The 20211-nt window shown below is 45.8% G+C and overlaps 1 protein-coding gene across 3 annotated transcripts in view; it reads right to left on the bottom strand.

Moving 5' to 3' along the window:
* Window positions 1–2433: 2433 nt before the first annotated feature.
* The window catches only part of LOC135897316 (solute carrier family 2, facilitated glucose transporter member 8-like), a 92444-nt gene continuing 74666 nt past the window's right edge, over window positions 2434–20211 (bottom strand). For all 3 annotated transcript variants that reach the window (XM_065425934.1, XM_070532271.1, XM_065425922.2), the window contains exons 5-9: window positions 13768–14150; window positions 10969–11192; window positions 7232–7521; window positions 6826–7098; window positions 2434–2914 (exon numbers count right to left, since the gene is read on the bottom strand). In XM_065425934.1, the coding sequence (XP_065282006.1) occupies window positions 2548–2914; window positions 6826–7098; window positions 7232–7521; window positions 10969–11192; window positions 13768–14150 (1537 nt within the window). In that variant the 3' untranslated portion in view covers window positions 2434–2547. The remainder of the gene's footprint in view (window positions 2915–6825; window positions 7099–7231; window positions 7522–10968; window positions 11193–13767; window positions 14151–20211) is intronic.

The following is a 20211-nucleotide window of genomic DNA, read 5'->3' as shown; positions in this document are numbered from 1 at the left end:
CTTATAAACCTGTTAACTACCACAAGTGGTATTAGAGAGCTTTAGCGTGTCCGATATTAGGGTGAACGCAGGAGGACTGGGCGTTTTACCGGACGAGCGAAAGCACAAAGGAGAGCGGCTTGCACGGTCCAGCCACATGGTGGCGCAAAGCTCAACCAAACAAACACAGAACTATTACTGCTTTTTTGTTTCCACCATGTTGTGAAAAAAGAAACTGATAATAATTGGGGGTATAAGTCCGCACCGTCTTGAGGCATAACTGGCATGAAGCCGTATAAAAAATAATGAATAGGGGTTGCAATACCAATCTAAATGAAATTTAGAGAAAAGAGCCAAATAAAAAGAAAAAACAAATTTGGAAGCTAAGCCTGTAGGGTATCGCAGGAGTATGCAAGTAGAGGTACCAGTTATATGTGACGGCAGTAAAAATGAGAGCGCTGTACATGGTGCAAAGGTCCTTTGGTGTTATTAATTGTATGGATGTAGTGGTGGTCTGCTGTCCTCGCTCTGCTGCTGCTTTATTGCATGGTGTCGCGGGGAGCAGGAAACTCCGAAGAGAGGAGTTCTGCAGGTGCGTAGGCGCAAGGCTAGTCCCGTCATGGTGTTGTAATACAGGCCTGTTTGCCAGATTTTTGGCAGAGGCATAATTGCGTTGCTGTCAAAAATTTACACCAGCACCAAGGTAAAGTAGATTTGGTTACTGGAGTATTAGTTGTCTTTATTTTGGTTCTATGCCAGCAGGAGGCTGCACCGTGCAGGTCATTAAAGTTGGCGCCTTCACTCATCCTGCGAAACGCCTAGCCCGCTTGAGTTTACCGGACTGCCGTACACGCTCAAAGTGTATAATTTTATGAGCATCCACTATTTCAATTTAAACTGCAGCGGAGCTGTTTCGAAGTTTATATGTCATAAATGTTTTTAAACAAATACCTACCCTGAAAGAAAATTCACATTATAATGAGCGTACGACGAGCAGAAGAAACAGACCTGCTGACATTCAAATGCAGTATATTGTGCATCATCGTTTCCTTCGTCCCAAAGGGCAGAAAACAACGCAGAGCAAACAATTTAAGGCGGTGAGCATGACGGTTGAGATCAACTACTTTGTTCGTATTGAGGGAAACTGTGAAATTAAATTGCATCTGCCTCCGCGAGGTAGGTTGATATACTATCGTCGTACCACATCGCACACTCCCGAAGCTCGTCGAGAGTTGGTCCCGAATGAGACCTGCCACACCCGTGGGAGGCGCTGACGGAACTGCATCGAGGGACCTAACGGAGTGGAAGCGGTTGGACTCGGTGGCGGCTTCTAAAGGCGCCCACGACCGAGCACCCAGCGTCGGCGGACTCCGGAGGCTCACAGCAACAAGCTGTGGCGGATGCCTAAGCTCCTTGCTTCCCTGCCTTTAGCCTGCTCGCTAAGCCCCCCGGCAGTCAGCGCACTTGTTGGGTAGACCCAACAAAGCATTTGGTTTATCATCACTCTGTGTGGTGTCGTGATGTCATGGTGTCACAAAGCATTTGGGCTATCATCACTCTGTGTGGTGTCGTGATGCCGTGGTGTCATCCCTCTGGGAGGTGCGAGGCGCTGAATAGCTGGGGAGTGTACGCAGCACCGAAGAAAAGGCTAGGGTGGGTAGAAATTGGATGCAGTATCAGCACTGCGCATGGTGAACGCACCTTGCCTGTTAACAATCTGCTCCATGGACTGATTTGCAGAGGCCTAAAGCCATATCGTTGGGTCGCTTGAAACATACTGTACTTCGGTAAAAAATACACAAGTCGTGCGTAAGAGCATTTTATTTTAATGCATCGCTCGCAATATCTTCATCAACCGTGACTACACTTATGCGCTCGGCGTGCCTCCAGAGAACAATATGAGTAAACATAGTGACACTAGAAAAGGCCGTTTGAAAATGGCAATCGCTGTTCTATAAAAATGAATATAAAGAAAGGGAAGGACTCAACCGGACACTCTCCACATTTTTTAAAAATTTTTCCTCAATAATATGGTTATGTTACGGTAAAATCGTTGAAGGAATGAACGCCATGGCAACTTAGTGGTCTGAAGAAGAAAAAAAAACGGAAAATGGAGATTTAGAAACACCCTGCTTCATTATTGTCGAAGAAATAAATTATTTATGCTAGCCCTAATCACAGTGCAAATCTTTTAAAGCGCCGAACATGACAAAAGATCACGGGGAGGATGATGTGGAAGTCGGGGCATTGAATAAACAGATCGCTTCACTCTATGCGATGCCTTAACAGGCTTAAGACGCAATAGGGTGACCCTAAATTAACAAAAATATTATAATATAACGGGAACACCGGATAAAGTATGCCGGTGATAGCGTTACAGAACGCGAAAATAAACCGGGAGGAACTCGGCGACTCAACACGCAAGCTTTCTGTTCCGATAAATGACTGTTGGAATTGAAATTCATACTTTTTTTTATCAAGAATGTCATGAAAAATGGGGAAGTTATTGGCTCATAATATAATATAAATAAATAATTGTCAGTACTTGATAAGGAATAAGGAAAAAAATTATGCTTGTACATGGGTCAGCTGCCCACGTTCAATCTGCGCTAGCGTTTGGCCTTCGGTTTCGGGTATCAGGACTATGGCGGTTGCGGCGACGACTACTATGGTGAGGCTTAGCGCTAGCAGCGGTCCCCGCTGCTGCAAAACGGCGAGCACGTCGACGTCGAAGTGCAGCAGCAGAAAGGTCACGAGCCAGCGCGACGACCAGACGACAGAGGAGCCCAGCAGACGTATCTTCGAAGGCATGAGCTCGCCGGTCAGCAACGCCGGGAGGTGGCACAGGCCCACCGAGTATGCCAGCACCAGCAGCCCGACCGAGAGCACGGCACCCCAGCTCGTCGGGTGGGACTTTTCAGGCACGTACCAGTGGCTGCGCGAGGAGATGGAGATCAATTACAAGGTGGATGTGGTTGTGTGTAGGTGACCGAGCAAGTATATAAGAGCACGATCTTCATAGTTTGCGGTCGATGACGTTTACCGCCTAAAGGTCATCTTGGCCAAAGTGCGCCAAACGCTTTTTGAGCATACACCGTCCTTAGCGCGCATTTATGGCTTAACACCTCACTTTCCAGCGCCCCCTTGAAGACCACTGGGAAGGTCAAATCAATGCCGCCATTGACCCAATATGATTCGACAAACGCTTGGAAGAACATGTGCTGCAAAGAGAATTGCGAGGTTCAGGGGTAAGGAAACAACGCGGACTGTACATAGCTTCAAAAAAGGTATTTTCTTCCACCACACCGACAGGCGATGTCCTTGTGAGAGTTTTATCAATTGCGCCGCGTATCAAGAAGGTTAATTGTTGCTGTGCCGTAGGAATTCTATGTGAGGAAACCGGGTGATCTCATGCCTCTCGGGTGTTTCTTCTAAGACCGACTCAATCACTTTTATTTTACTAAAGCTAGATAAAGAATGAGGTTGTCAGAGGAATATGCGATTTGGCAACAGTCTGGACAAAGATTCCGTCTCAGAAAGCATACGAGATAGTTTATTGTGGGTATTAATCGCCCAGCTACGAACACAAATTGACTGCCTACGAACTCATCTCTCTAGAACGCTTTTTCTGCTACTGCTCACGAAACCACATACATAAGCACTCCCGTTTCTAATAAACATGAAACTACTTGAGCAGATTTGCGGTCTTTCTGGTGCATTAAAGCCGTATTGGGTGCTGCGTAAAAATACCACAAGTGTACTTGTCTCTTGTAAAATCAATTTAAACCAGACGCCTACTAGCGGAAGGCATTTGCAGCAATGCAAAATTGCCTTCGGTGTGTAAGGAGAAAAAAAAAATTATCGTATAACCAAGCCGACACTTTGCACTTGTCGGTTACCAATGCTGATTCCATCGAACACTTGCAGTAACTTAATTAATAATAACTTAATTAATGCCTTTGTGCATTTAACTTGGGGCCTAATTCAATTATATACATATATACATACATACATATATATATATATATATATATATATATATATATATATATATATATATATATACCAGAAAAACAGTTCTGGGTCCGGGTAAATATTCACAGTGAAGTAGACGCGCGTATGAAGCGGTTTATTGACGTTTCGGCCGGGGTCCAGCCTTCATCAGAATACATTGCATGGTGTCAGTACAGTTAATATACATGTGCTTATCAACCAAATTAAGATACGTTAACATGAAAAATGAATAAAATGGGCGATCAAAATACATCCGAATCGTTCAAAGGATAGCTGACACGTGTATAGACCGATGGCGATTGCAAACATATAATCTAAGATACAAAGTATAAAAACGTACCGAAATGAATTGTAAAACCAATCGCCACGTGACAACAAAACGTAGATATGCGCTCAATATGTGCTATGTTATCAAGCAAACACAGACACAGAAAAAGGGGAATAGCGACGTACAAGTAGAAGAAGGGACAAGTGACGGGCTACAAAGACAGGCAACTAAATTTTCCTACACACTCATTCATACCACACGCGACAGTATCAAACTTATAGATAAGGAAGGATTCGCGGGCTTCTCTATCATAATTTGAGCGAAATCCAGATTCAAGCAACGTGACTTTCAGTTTATCAAATGAGTGGTCAGGAAGATGTACGTGTTTTGAGATGGGCAGGTTGGGCAACGTGTTAGCGTGGGATTTATGATTGTTAAAGCGGAATCTGAAAGGCCCTTCTGTTTGTCCGATGTACCGTTTTTTGCAGAGCGTACATTCAAGCATATATATTACGTTTCTTGTGTCACAGTCGAAATCGCCTTTGATTTTTAAACAAATGTTTGAAGACGTACTAGTAACCTGTTGCGATGTGGCCATGTAGGGACATACTTTACATCGCGGTTTTCGACAAGGATGACATCCGATGGCATCAGGGCAGTCAGTCTTAGATGATGATGCTAGTATATCTCGAATATTTCTAGCTTTACGGTATACTGCTTTAGGCGGATCAGAGAATATGTTTTTGAGGCGTTCACTTTGCATTAGAATATTGTGGTGTTTCTTTAATACATGCGAAACATTTGAGACTGACGCAGTGTGGTTTAGGACAAGATTTGCCTGGGGTGAGGGAGTCGGTTTGTTCTTAATGCAAAGAAGCGTCCTTCGGTCATGCACGTCTGCGCGTTTTATTGCATCGTCAATTAATTGTGGTGGGTAATTTTGTTTGGCTAAAGCGTTTTTTAGGGTACCACAATTCTTTTGAAACTCTGATTGCTCAGAATAAATTCTTTTAAAACGTAAGGCTTGGCTATAAGGAATGCTGGTCTTGCAATGTTTAACGTGACTGCTATCGAAATGTAAATATTGACATCTATCTGTCGGCTTTTTGTATAAGGCAGTAGATAGTTTATCATTTAGCACTGAAACGCTGACGTCAAGGAAGTTAATAGTAGATGCAGAATACGTGTGAGAAAATGATATAGATGGATGGGCATTGTTAAAGTCAGATATGAAAGAAAGCAGTTCCTGTTCCCCATGAGGCCAAACTGTACTGACACCATGCAATGTATTCTGATGAAGGCTGGACCCCGGCCGAAACGTCAATAAACCGCGTCATACGCGCGTCTACTTCACTGTATATATATATATATATATATATATATATATATATATATATATATATATATATATATATATATATATATATATATATATATATATATTAGGAACTGGACACAGCCGCACTCTAAGCAATGCATGCCTAATTTGCTTGATATTTCTGTAGTAACGCAATTATGCTTCGTTAACCTTGTAATATATTTGCCAGCGTAACTAAGCTTTTGCTATTGACCAAGCTTTTTTTCACTCGCCAAAGTTTGTTCGTACGTTCGTTTACTGAATTCGCTCCCTTATCTCGAAATACCATCTGGAGTTCTACAGTAACCTTCGGTCCTTTGCTATTTTTTAAATTTTATACATGGGCATTCAAGAGTAGGTTGATTGTGGGTGACTGTGTAGTGTACAAGACAATATGTGGCAGCCTTGATAAAAAGCACTTCAGAATGTCCTGGATCGTCATAAAATTTGGCGTAAGTCCTGGCAGCATACAATAAATGCTAACAAATAATATTTGCCTGTTCTTAGAGGCCTCAACAGGCAAGAAAGAATGCCTACCTGATTGATAATACCACTGTAAAGTAGGATTTCAAAATCAAGTATTTAGGCATTGCACTATCTGCCCGTCTAGCTTCTACCAATCCCACACACAAATGGCTTGAAAAGGCAGTGCGACTTTCATGGTGGCCAAAAAGACACTGCACAGACTTCTGTCGAAACTTGAGATACTCTACTGCCAGTCAGTCGTGTTGCGAAATTCGGGCACATGCTAGTGCTGTGTGGAACTGGCATCAAGATTGTATTATATTTAAACTGAAAAGGCTGAATGTGTTTGAATATTCGTGATATTTTGCTGCAAGTCTATTTCTGCAGAGATCTTTCGTTTATGCTTGTAGTCCCACTCCACTACTGGAATACCTAGACGCTACAGGGCAAGCTGCAAATAAATAAATAAATAAATAAATAAATAAATAAATAAATAAATAAATAAATAAATAAATAAATAAATAAATAAACGTTGACCTCTACTGCAAGAAGCTTAAAAGGGATTTCGTGATCAATCTAGCGTTAGCCATTCTGGTGCCACTGCACGCGACATCTCTCTGTGTGCAGGCGATATTAAAACACCACCGCGTGTGCAGAAAACCCGCTCACATCTGAAACGCACTGTAAGCGAAACAGAAAAGACACAGGAACACGTTGGAAATCGCGAGAGTCCGTCGCTCACGTGAAGGTTAGGTGCTCCAGGGGCCGGAAGATGAAGACAACGCCTGCAACCGCGAAGGCAGACGCTGCCAGCAGAGTGTGGCGACTCGCGGCCTTCGTCAAAGCGGCGGCAAGGCTGGCACAACCGAAGTGCGCGGCCACCAAAACTGCGGCCAGTGGCTGCGGCGCTATTTCTGCCACCGTGGTGCCCATCACCTGAATAGCACGCAGCAGGCAAAGTTGGGCGCCCGAGATGTTTTGAAGGAGGTGCAGCAGAAAGCATGTGGAGACCATACTGTGGATGTGGAGAGAGAGAGAGAAGAGATATAGAACTAGAAGAAATATGATCCGCCAAAGGGTGGCTTTTGGAACACGAATGATAACCTAAGTATGAATACTTAAGCCGCTTAAATGAAGTCTCGCTATACCTCGCATGTTTGGGCCACACGCGCTTGGAAGTGGCGCTCATCTGCTGCTCCTGGACGGCTTCGGCCTTGCGGTCACGGAAGTCGGGTGGAGGGTCGACACCGTACAGACGCATCACGGCTGTGTGCGCGTCAAGCGAGAGACCCTTGGACATCAGCCACCGCGGATTCTCGACCACGTAGCGGTGCAGCGCCAGCACGGGCATCGACGCCATCGCGCAACCAGCCGCCTGTTGCTGCCAGGCGAAGCCTGCTAAGGTATAAGCACCCAGCACGCCTGCGCTCATGGCCACCTGCACGCCACGATGCATCCGAAATGCCCTCAGCGATTGATGCCCTCACTACCTATTTGTGTATTTGCCTGGTTTTTAATGCAAAGCGTTCTTTACCTCATGAAATTTTGTGATAGGCAAGTATGTATGCATGCATGTAGGTAGGTAGGTAGTTAGGTAGGTAGGTAGGTAGGTAGTTAGGTAGGTAGGTAGGTAGGTAGGTAGGTAGGTAGGTAGGTAGGTAGGTAGGTAGGTAGGTAGGTAGGTAGGTAGGTAGGTAGGTAGGTAGGTGGGTAGGTAGGTAGGTAGGCAGGCAGGTAGGTTGCCAGGTATGCAGGGAGGTAGGCAGGTAGGTAGGTAGGTACGTAGGTAGGTAGGTAGGTAGGCAGGTAGGTAGGCAGTTAGGTAGGTAGGTAGGTAGGTAGGTAGGTAGGTAGGTAGGTAGGTAGGTAGGTAGGTAGGTAAGTAGGTAGGTAGGTAGGTAGGTAGGTAGGTAGGTAGGTAGGTAGGTAGGTAGGTAGGTAGGTAGGTAGGTAGGCAGGTGAGTAGGTAGGTTGGTAGGAAGGTAGGCAGGTAGGCAGATAGGCCGGTACGTAGGCAGGTAGGTAGGTAGGTTGCTGTGTCGGTTCGCTTTCTTAAAAAATAAATACGACTGACGGCGGAATCGAACCTATGCCGTCGACTACAGAAGCCTGGTGCTTAAACAATTATCCCGACATAACTTTGTTTCTCTTTATTGCCTTGTTTGCAAGTTCGGTCATTATCAGTGCACAAGTTCAGAGAAAAAGTACGTGAAAATACACATGTAATATGTGCCAACTAGCGTGGTTTGAATCACTTCAAAACTTTTATTTTTTTGATGGTTCTACGCTAACATCGACAACCAATCCGGAGCCCGTTCTTGCGCTTTTTGCACATTCAGATAGGCATTTTTACCTCCCCGGAAGTACATTCGCGAAGGTCGTCCGTCTGGGTCGCCGTAATACCCAGCCATTTTGGAGCACAGAAGCTGTGCAGGCTAACGGGCATTGCTATACGTTTAAAATGAAGTTGCAGTTTTGGCCGTTACATGAAAAGTGACGTGATAGCTGATCAAATGCAATGGGCAGTAAACGTAACACTACTTTCTACTGTAATTGTCGAAGTGCACCTACGCAGGGGCGAGTTAGCAAGCTCCTTTTAAAAATTAAAATATGTCAGACCTCAGTCTCTGATCCTGGTGGTGAAGTGAGGCATTTTTTTCTTCTCTCTTACGTATCCAGACTTAACCACTGGCCTCTAGTATAACAGCCTTGTAGCTTTTAACTATTCAAAAGGAGCAGCGCAACTGAGACACAGGGCGAGAGTGAATAAAGTACGGTGGACATATCTTGTTCTTACGGTTCCTGTGGATTTAGCAATATGTTCTTAATCATTTGCAGTATCTTGTTTCTGGTTGATCATGTGTGATCATATCTCCGTTAACTGTGGTGTTATATGGCAAGCCTTTGTGCATAATTAGGCCAGCTTAGGCGCAAATAAAATCAGTTATTTGTCAGCTCTTGTGATGTGGTTTGAGTTTCTCTGTCTCCATCTCAGTTGTGCTATGCCTTTTGAATAGCTTTGGACCAACTCGTCCAAATCAAAGCTTTACTAGATTTTTACTGCTGGATTTGTTGGGCTTTCCTGAAATTTATGTTTGGACTTTCTCATTAATATGGCTCGCGCTATTATTGAAGAAAAGAGGGTGTTGAGAGGGGCACCCAGTAAACATGAAAAGATGCCGAGCACTAGAAAAAGATAAAAAAAGGCGAAGCAGGTGCGCTGAATAGTTGCGATTACATGAAGAAGAAGTAAACTTAATTTATGACCCCTTCCACAAGAAACTGGGAAACTAACATGCTAGAACACCAAGGCGTGGATGCCAGCTCTATAGTGCACAGGTGATCGGCGGGTGTTAGCCACTTATGGCAGCTGCTGGCACTATCACGTTTTCCAGGATGAGTATTATTTACTGCTGCTGCAAAGGCAGAGTGACTATGAGAGGTAGAATGTTTGACGACCAATCTTTCGCTCGTAAATTGAAATCCTTGTGGCACAATGAAAAATTTTCTCTCGTTGTAATTTTCTTGCAAAGGGTTTTTGGCATTTCAACGATCGCACCGGTGCACATCATAACGGTGACAGTAGGGACGACAATATCTTCGCTTTTACATTTTTTGCAAAATGCTAAGACGTCTAATTGAGGGCAGCCGCAGTGTCCTGAATACATTGGTAGAATTTTATTTGCGAAAGAAGTGCAAAACACGTCTCAGTGCTCCGCTAGGATGCCAACTCCGGGCCCTCGGAATGCAAGACGAAGATTGTATCTCTCAGTCACTCTGCCCGTAACGCAGTGTAGAATATTGTGCCTGGACAATATAGTGCCATGCCTGTTGAATACTCGGTAACACGATCGGCTAACGCCACTCTCTGCTACTTATTCACAAACCAGCGCCGAGCTCCAAGAATATAAGCGATGCCAGTGGCAAGGAACCTAGGGCTCGATAGGAAAGAGGAGAAAGAAAGAGTAGTGAATATCGGCTCCTCCGCGGCCAGTGAGGGCCAACTATACAATATAAAACGACACAGAAAAGAACCATCAATCACTAAACCTTGCTTTCTGAAAGTAGATTACTCACGCGTCCCTGGGAACGTTTACCCTAACCGGTACCACACGAAACAGCGTGACACTTGCTGCTGCGCCAAAGGGTTGATGTTGAGCTAGTTGGTCCTCCGTGGAAGGCACTCAACGCGTGGTATTTAGCTTTCCTCTAAGTTTTGTACCTTGTTCTCAGGACTTAATTGGGCATACTATTGTGTCAAATATCACGTCAGTACTTCGCCTTACGGGCGAAACCATTAATTTTTTTCTTAAGCTCGGCTTATGGTAGCAGGAGTGCGTGTTACTGCTCAGTGCAAGTTAAGGGGCCGCGGCGTTTCCTACAAACTGATTATGGCGGCTCATTCCCGTGCTATATATATATATATATATATATATATATATATATATATATATATATATATATATAGATATATATATATATATATATCCGAAGGAAGAAAAATCTACGTCTAGATTTTAATTAGGCATTTCAGAAGCCAACAAGGCCGACTCGGACAGCATAGGGGAAATTACAATTACGCGTACTTATTAATTGAATCAACGAATGATAAATTAATGGAAATGAACATGGATGAACAGGCAACTGGCCGCACGTGGGACACAAAGCCAGGTGTTCGCATTCTGCACGAGATGCACTTGCCAATTGAGCTACCGCGGCACCCTTTTCTCATCCACTTTCTGGGGTACTTATGTTTAGCTACTAGAACTAAATGGAGTGTTAGTCAGCGCGACCACTATATATCAACGTGGCAACATGGGATTTGCATTTTTGCTAACCGTGATACATATGCGTGTCAGTCTGCTTTTCATTTAATGAAACGCACCTCAATGAGGCCTCCGTAGGTCGTTCTCTTGGCCGGAGGAGCGACGTCGGCGACGTAAAGGCAGACGCAGTTGGTGATAACGCCCACGACAATGCCGCAAGCCACCCGGCTGACCATTATCATGCTGACCTTGTTGGACACCATCAAGCAAACACAGAAGCTGATTAGGCCACACGAACAAAGCAGCAGCGTCCTTCGGTGACCCACCAGGTACAGCAGAAAGCCTGCGTGGCCCCACAAGTGCAAGGAGAGAACAAGATCACCTAGCCACGCTACCATAATTTTCAAATATTGTGCGCAATGTGGAACAGCAAGAAATTTGACGGCACGTAGGCAAACTGTGATTCGGGGGTCTAACTGGAGAAAGCAGCACACCTTCGATTGTACCATTGCACACACATGCAACAAGTTAATTTTGCTTAAGAAGAAAGGAAAATGTATGAAAGCGACACACTATCCCATGCAAGCAATAAAACATACCAAAACAAATAAAAATGGCTACGAAGCATAATGAGCGCAAATGAATGCGTAAAATACGTCATAGCGTTCCACTGAAAGCTGTCGTTTCAAGGCCGCTGCAAAATACCCCGTGTCCTGTGTACCGGGGGCCCGTCAAGTATCCCCTCGTGGCCGAAATTATTCCGGAGTTACGCACTGCAGCGTGCCTAGAAATAAAATCATGCCTAGAAATCATGCCTAGAAAACAAATCAGAAATAAATTCAGTTAAATATATAAGTGTTGAATTGTTGGCTTCGAACCAGTGTCTCCTATAGAACAAAGCCTGTCGCTAAAGCCACAAACTTCTCTCATGCAAACGCCAACACATACTTTGAGACAATTGGCCTGTGTTTCCCGTCACATAAAAAGCAAACCACTTTAAAATGCCCACCAGTTGCCATTAAAACTTCACACTCAGCAATTGGGCGAACGGATTATTAACAGCCTCTGCACTGCTCTTCGCTTGTGTCACGTCGTAGCAGAATATATCTGCTTATAAAAGCGACGATGTTCAGCCGTATTCTCGAAGAGAAGCAAGCGTGTTGAGGCGCTATGTGAAATCGTACTGCCTCCGTGGATCGACCTACGTTAATGGAAAACGGGATGTAGCGTTTTTTCGCCGGAGTACAAGAAATCAGTCATAGTGCTATTGCCGTCCCCGTCAGTCTAATATAATCGCCTCGCAGCTGCGCTGATTCACACCAAGGTGGTACTGGCAAAGCAGGCACGTTGAACGTATTTCTCGCCAATGCGAGAAGATATAGTACAAGGTATAACAAATACGCGTAATTTACTGCTTACGTGGCACTCAGAATTAATCAGAACTGCGGAGTTGATTTCGCTGGAGACAAAAACTTGTTCTTGGTTTCTTTTATTGCACCACCCATGCATGGTAGCGAGAAAGGGCTATGTTTGTCTACAAACGCGCAGGTTTGCCTTCTGGCGCTGCGAATAGCACATTATGTTGTATAGGTTAATTCCTCTGGTACCTTTCGTTCGGAGTGGACTTCATAATGCAGTTATGCGGTCGCCCCGTCTTCTCACATTCCATTCGTACTGGTTTGGGGGCCCCGTCAGTGTATTGCCACTCCAATCAAATTTTATTCACATGCATCTTCCTCTTTCAAAAAACCACATCAAGCACTTCCGACCAAATAAGACGTGCCACCGAACTCTTGCAAGCGGCATTATTTAGTCTCCTGTTGGCGTCGAATGAATGCACTCTGTGTACGTCAAATATAAGTAAGAATATCGCCCGCATATAAGTAGATGGGCTTACGCAAACGATCAACTTATGAATACAACACCACAAAGGACTTAAGACCTACTTGAATGCCGATTTGAAGTTTTCTGACAATGCTTTGAAGTGTCGGACTGCGGCGACAAAGGAAAGGAAATAAATAAATAAATAAAAGACACAAGAACCTAGGGCCGAAGTCACGAAGCTTTTCGTTTCTAAGTACAATTTGCCATTGGCTGGGCGCCTTGGCTAATAATATAATAACAAACAATTGCAGCGTAAGAGCTTTTTGCGAATCTGGGCACAGAACTTTATCATCGCTTCTGTAACAGGACAGAGGCTCCAATTGCGGTGAAAATACAGGGTCTATGTTGGCAACTTCTTTTTAGACTAAGCATAAAATCGAGGTCCAGACAATCGAGATCGAGCCGGAAAGTCCCTAAATGATGATGATAACGATGATAATCATGATAAGTAATTCCTAAGGAGCAGTCTTAATACACCTAGATGGCTCACTAATAAGCTCTTGGGTACGTATTTAGAATTACCAAATGGAAGGCCGCCAGTACCCCTGTAGACTTAATCGAGACGAAGCATTTAGCTACGCAAAGCTCCTTCAAGGAATTTTGCAAGCGCAGTTTACTCGCTGTTTAACACCCCCAAATATGTCGATGAGACACAGAAATGAGCGAGATTTATCACTGAGACGATAAAAAGTCGCTAAATTTAGCGACTTTCTCGCAAGGTTAGCCAACACCGTGCAGAGCTGCACTCTAAGAAAAGTTTGCACCCTTTGGAGTGTATCTCTGCCACACAACAATAATCGTCACCTGCCTTGATGTGTTTCCTTCCTTGAAAACGCCGCGCCCGCTACTTTCCTGTCGGGAATACTATGTCATGCTGATAACGGGCATGTCGTTCGTTACTGGAAAGTACCGGGCTCGCAGCGTTAACGAAAGGAAACGCGACAAGGCAGATGACGATTATTGTTGTGTGGCAGATATACATCCCAAAGAGTGCAAGCTTTCTTAGAGTATACTGCCGCCACTCGCTCACTCACCCGAGAGCAGAGCGCCCACGGTGGCCCCCAGGAAGAGGCTGTCGGCAATCCAGCGGTTGTCGGGTGGCCCGTGCGGCAAGTCAAGCCGGTAACGGTTCTCGATGGCGGGCATGGCGGCCGAGGCAAAACCGAGCGCCATGCCGGCGGCCAGGGCGCTGGAGCACGCGAGCATCATGGCGCGGGCGTGGTGGCCGCACGGCAGCACGCTGTCCTGGTCGGTGACAGGCGTGGCGCCCTTGGCCGCGTGCTTCAACCTTCGCAGCGCTTCCATGGCGGCGTTGAACGGCGGGGACGTCGACTGCACCTCCAGAGACGGACTCATCTGCGGCGACACCGCCGTCGGCTGCCGCGCTGGCAGCGAGTGGCGGCTCGACTTCGTCGACCTAGAAGTAGGTGGCCAAAAAAGAAAAGAAAGGAAAAAAGAAGCGGTTACCTTAGCGTCTATGCGTTCGTAACGGGACTCTAAGGAAAAACAAAATAATTACTGCTGTGCGTGAAATAATTGCGAGCATGAATTTCGTAGGCCGTTGTCTTCTCTTTCCGCAGTGCAATGCACATTGGACAATTCGTGTGACAAATTTGCAGATAAGGAAATATTATCGCTGTGCGACGAATCCCATTATTTCGATAGACTCAGTAATTAGTGTAGTGAAGGAAGTGCTGAAGGCAACGTATTCTTTAGGGCGAAATATCAAAGAAATAAAGTCTGTTCAGATACGTGGCGTTTACGGGGCGTGATAAAAAATCGCTGTTCTATATTGAGTTCTCTCAGAAGTACGCAAAGAGCACATCTGTACCGCCGTTACTGTACTTCTTGCGTCAGCTCATTGCCCGTCTTCAGGGGCCTTCACGCGTAATCCACAAAGCTGCACTTATGCGAGGCTCTACAGTGTTGCTAACTATCCCGTGCTCAGGCATCAATCTACTATTTTGTAAAATGCATGAGCATTTACAGGGGCAAAGGACGGCAGGACGGATCAATTTCTGCTAACAGGAGAAAGTAACAGGAATTTTTTTTGTAGAAAATTGAAACACAGGACCTGCATTGCCCTTGGAAGACGTCCATCACAATATACTCCGACCATTGAATATTTGCCGTTCATATGAATGTGCTCTGAGTGTTCGCATATGAAGGCAATAGCATCAATGTTTGCAGAACTCGTAAAGACAATCAGTGATTCAGTAAATCACTTACGCATTGGATTTCTTTCGCCATTCCAAGCTAACTAGATTAGGAAACAGCGCCTTGTAGCTCTTCATCTCCTTCTTGTGCTGGTACTTCTTAAGACGCGCGAGACCTGTCGGTGATGATGATGATGACATACAAATGCACATATTCACAATGGGCAATTGGTCATGAAGCTAACGGTAGAAGAACTAGAAAAGAATGAGGGGAATAGCAGCAATTCAAATTATGAGAACAATAAAGCTAGATATTACTGGTAATTTTATTGGCGGGTTCGTCAGCTTTTTTCTTAAATTATATGGCTCCTAGCCACTACGGGAGGGGTCGAAAATTGGGCGGGAATCAAACCTATTGAGTCAACTATAGAAAGAAACACTATTGAGAAATTTCAAGAAGATGAAAGCAAAAATAATAAAGCATAATGTCCTCCGAAATTCGAGTGAAGTTGTCATGGACCAAAAAGAAATTTATCAGTGGTGGCGTAGAAAGCGCGATGACAATGTGTCACAGAGGAGGCTCTAAAGGAAAAAGAAATATCAGGAATGGAAAGAATAATTATAATGCGAAGAAGCGGTTAGTTTGCGTAATGATGAGAAAAGGTGGCGCAATATGAAGAAGTGTTGTATGGTAGCGTCATCACCATATAATGAACACAAAGAGAAGACCATTTCCCCATAATGGGTAAGAGCCACATGTGGGGAAACCTTTCAGGACTTCGTCACCGCGCTACAAAGGCTAGCGCCTGCTTGTGCGTTCGGCGCTCGGCACGACGAGTCCCTTCAAGACCAAGTCTTCCAAGGCGTCGCATCAACAAGAATACGAGAAAGGCTACACTGCGAAGGGCCGTCCCTCACGCTCAAGAAAGCCGAAGAAATCGGACGAAGGGTGGAGCGCGTTGACAGGGAACTTCAAGTCTTCAGCAGCTCGTCTTGAGCTCGTCTCGACGCAACGCCAAGATGGCGTCGCCAGCCATCACCTTCCTCACCTGTGCGCGCAAGATGGCGGTTCTCATCGCCTCCCTCATCGCTCGTCCCGGCGGCTTCAAGATGGCGCTCGGCGGCATGGCAGCAAGTCGCGACCAGGGGAGGCCGGCCAACATGGCGCCCGGCCCGAACTCCGCGAAGCCAGTCGAGACATTGCGGGCCATTGCTACCGATGTGGTTCACTTCACCGCATCGCATCCAATCCAGGCTGTCCAGCCAAGCACGTTTGCTGCCGTGCGTGCGGAAAACTGGGACATTTCGCTTCAGTTTGCCGTTCGATGAACTGAACGCATCGACAGTCCTCTGCTCGTATGCAGCTTGTTTTCGGTACATGCCAACACGTGTCAGGAGTTCCAGCTGACCTAAGCGTTCAGTTTCTGTCTCTTCCGCACAACGCTCCCTCGTAGTTCGCCCAGCCGTTCTCAGGAAAACTGGGACTTGTGAAGTGCTTCGTCCACGACGTTCGTCTCCGAGCTTCAGTGCAACCAGTCTCGGCGAAACTGCGTCCTCTACCCCGGCTTCTACGTGAGCAAAGCTGCAATGCCTGGAATAGCTGATGTCATCGAACGAGTCACCGCGTCCGAGTGGATTTCTCCGCCCATTGTCGTTCGAAAGATGGACAATTCCATTCGACTTTGCGTCGATCTTCGCGACCCCGACAACGCTGTCATCATCGACGCCTTTCCACTACCGAGGGCTTACGAACTGTTGCATTGACTCGCTGGTGCTACTGCCTTTCGCAAGTTAGACTTGCAGTCCGCTTATCCTCCGGTTTTATTGTCCGAGAAAAGCCGTGAGCTTACTTCTTTATTCACTAATGACGGTCTCTTTCGCTTCAGGCGTTTGTGTTTCGGATTGGCATCTGCGCCTTTCGCTGTTCAGCAGATAATGTTATCTGTTTTAAAAGACTGTCAAGGTACCTTGTGCTGCCTAAGTGATGTTTTGATTTGGGGCCGCACACAAGCTGAGCATGATGAAAATCTGCAAACTGCGCTTTCCAGAATCTCAGCTGCTGGCATGGAGCTAAATGCAAAGTGTGTATACAGTGTCCCAGACCTCTTGGACATACGTTGAGTGCAACCGGCATTTGCCGCTGGCAAACAAATTTCAGTCAATTGTTGATACATCGCAACCAACTGACAGGAAGTCGCTGCATTCATTTCTTGGTCTCACGCGATACTACCCTAACTGATCCCATCCTCGTCGCCAGTTTGTTGAAGGTTCGACGGGGCGGCCAGACAGAGGATCTACGCCATGAGGCCTAAACGGCCGGGGCGCGCAGCATCGTAAGAAAAAGCTGGACTGCTTCGGTCGGGGACCAGACCAAGAATAATTTTATTTCCGCGAGTGGAAACGCTGCAGGCATCTTACAGCGTTTGGCGCGGAGTGGCGCCCTGACGTAAACGCACCAAAATTGAAACCAGAAGTCAACACAGGATACCACAACATGTTTTATAGGAAACAACAACAAGGGCGCCATGTAAGGTAAATCAAGGTGAATGGTTAATGAAGGTACTGGATGGCGCAATTCTATGAAAAAGTCTTTTTTTCTACTACGACATAAATTTCCACCCCAAGTGAATGAAAGGACAGGATATGATAGGAAAAGCTTTTTTTGAAATGCTGGCAACCGACCGTTTAACGCGTCGTGCCGCTGGCCAAGCGTCGACCCGCGGATATATGCCCTACTCTGCACTACCCCAGTTCGGCCCGTTTGTGGTGGTACGTGAGGCTTGCGCTTTTCGAGCGCACCCGGGGCCTGCTGGACGGCCCATAGTTGAAAGTCCTTGTCTACAGACTGCACTGCATTTTGAAGTTTGGACGGGTATGTCCTGAAGTTAGCTTCGGCCTGAAACCTGGCACAGTCGCACACGATGTGCCATTGGTCCGCCGGCAGCGTGCGCGCACCATACCCTCGCTACCGTTCTCATGTTACTGGTAGCCTCCGCAACCACCACTGCCGCGAAGCCTTCCCGCTTGTATTCCGCTGCGTCCACGTACCGAGCGTGCGGCTCTTGGGCGTGTTGTTCAGTGAGGGCCTTTGTCCGCGCCTGCCGCCGTACTTGGCTGTACTCGGGTTGTACGTTCTTCGACATGGCGTCCACGTGCATGTGGGCAGCGCCTCCTCGTTGATCTCGCCCGGTTGCCGGCTGGGAGCTTGGGGAGATGTGATCACAACCACATGTATCTGTGCAAGTTATCAGGACTACTACTAGCCTTCAAGAATGAACACCGAAGCATACTGCGGCTTCATACGTGCAGATTGCTCTAAGTAAGCAAATTCTTGATTCGTCAGTGCTGTTGAAGGTTTGCTGACACAGTTGCCTATTTCAATAGCCGCTGCCTCAATGATACTTCTTGTATTGTCTACTTCAGCGGCTAGTCCAAGAGACCATTGTATCACAAAGCATTCTATGGCATTGACGGATTAGGAATTTGCTTACCTATAGTAATCTGCACGCGGGGAGCCGATTTAGGCTTTGGTATTTTTTCTAGAAAATGTGTTGTAATATATGTGTAATATATGTGTTTGTGATCACTTGAAAGAGGTCACATATACATGCTTCTTTCTAATAAAAGCCAATTGGAAGTCAGCACTTGTCCTTGTCGCTTATTTTTGTGTTCTGTGACTGCTCATGCTCATTTGGAGTTGGAGTTGGAGTTTATTTCATCACAATGATTCAATGTTTATTTCATGTGCACTTCCCATTTGCTCCTCTCTTCTTCCTCTGCACTGGGTAAAGCACGACGCAGACTAACCAATGCAACGCATAAATCCCCGCACCTCTATCGAAAGTGTTACGGTTAAATGTATGCTTATTTACAGATGAAGGCTGGCAGAGATAATCGATGGAGAAGGTAGTGGTTGAGATGGGGGGGCTGCCGCTCACCCCAAGGACCATTGTGTTCCTCTTCTTCCTTAACCTCTTTTTCTCGCCGCGCCACAATATTATTCATATTTTATGATGAGTGCAGGCATAAAAGGCTAAAGCATTAAGCATGTGCATGGTTCTGAGGGCTTCGGCCACGCTTAACACTGTGGACACTTTCACGGTGGGAGAGACTGCTATCACCATAGCCATCGTACCCGTTTCAACTATACCGGCACCGGATGGACCCATCACAGCGGTCACTGATTCACAGACCGCCTGTAGGACTTCGGCACAAGGGATGGGACAGCCTAGAGGCACCGCATCCTAGCATCATTACACCCCACAGCGGCGGCGGCTGTGAATGGCGCCGCTGGGTACGGCCGCGCATTCCGCTTCAAAGGCGACCTGCGGTGGGTACAGAGTCCAAGCTCGCTAAGGGCTAATGGCTTCATGTGCACTGTGTTGTCGGCCCTAAATTTGCAATCAAGCGAAAAGTAGCACTACAATTGGGTTGCTGATGATGCCGCTCTTCCGCAGGCCAGAGATTTAACATCCACTGTCCGCGGTCATCGAGTGAGATAATTTCCTGGTTGCCGGTGCGTGCGTGATACCATTGTTCATAATTTAGTTAGTAAGCGATTGTTTACAAGTTTATATGGCTGATAAAACTACTCTCCCTATTTAACATAGCTGTCTAATAATTTGCTGTTGAAAATGATCGTTCGCCTTTAGGGCAAAACTGCGACGACGTTGATAGCTGCAACCATCTTTGAAGTTAAGGTTTTTGCAGACAGCAAAAGTTATTTTGCTGAAATAAAGGCAAGAGCAATCTTATATGCTTTGAGAACAAGCAAACCTATGTAAAATAAGCACAGATGCATGCGTGCATGCATTTTCGTGTGGCACTATATTGAAGCATTGAATCGGGCACATAATGCATTCACCGTTTAGGTCATGCTTCTCTACATATTACACAAAGATGTAATCTTCGTGAAACATATGCTCAGAAGGACTAGAAGTAACGTGCACGCAAAGCAGTACCTGCGATGTTTCGCCCTTCGTCAAGTTTGGCGATGAATAGATGTGAAATATCGTGTAGCTGAAAAGAAATACCCAATGTGGTCATCTCGGCAAGACCTGTTTTGCTGAATGGCGTACTACCAAAAAGTGTGTGACTCTTTTTTTATTATCTACAAACTAAAACAATGATGTACTTTAGAAAGTACGCTGGGTGCTAATAGGTGTGGAAAGTGCTGCGGGCTGAATGTTCTTTCAGTATTAAAACGAGGACTGTAAGATGTGGAAGGCAGAACTCAAGACTCAACGGGGGGGGGCATTTATATATCGCTCTGACACCTTGCAGAATAATTTCATGCATTTCCAGCGGTTTTATGGAATAGGA

This window comes from Dermacentor albipictus, chromosome 1 (assembly GCF_038994185.2).
Source record: "Dermacentor albipictus isolate Rhodes 1998 colony chromosome 1, USDA_Dalb.pri_finalv2, whole genome shotgun sequence".
Taxonomy (NCBI): domain Eukaryota; kingdom Metazoa; phylum Arthropoda; class Arachnida; order Ixodida; family Ixodidae; genus Dermacentor; species Dermacentor albipictus.
Note: the sequence above shows the minus strand (reverse complement) of the source record. Positions and strands in the feature narration are given on the sequence as shown.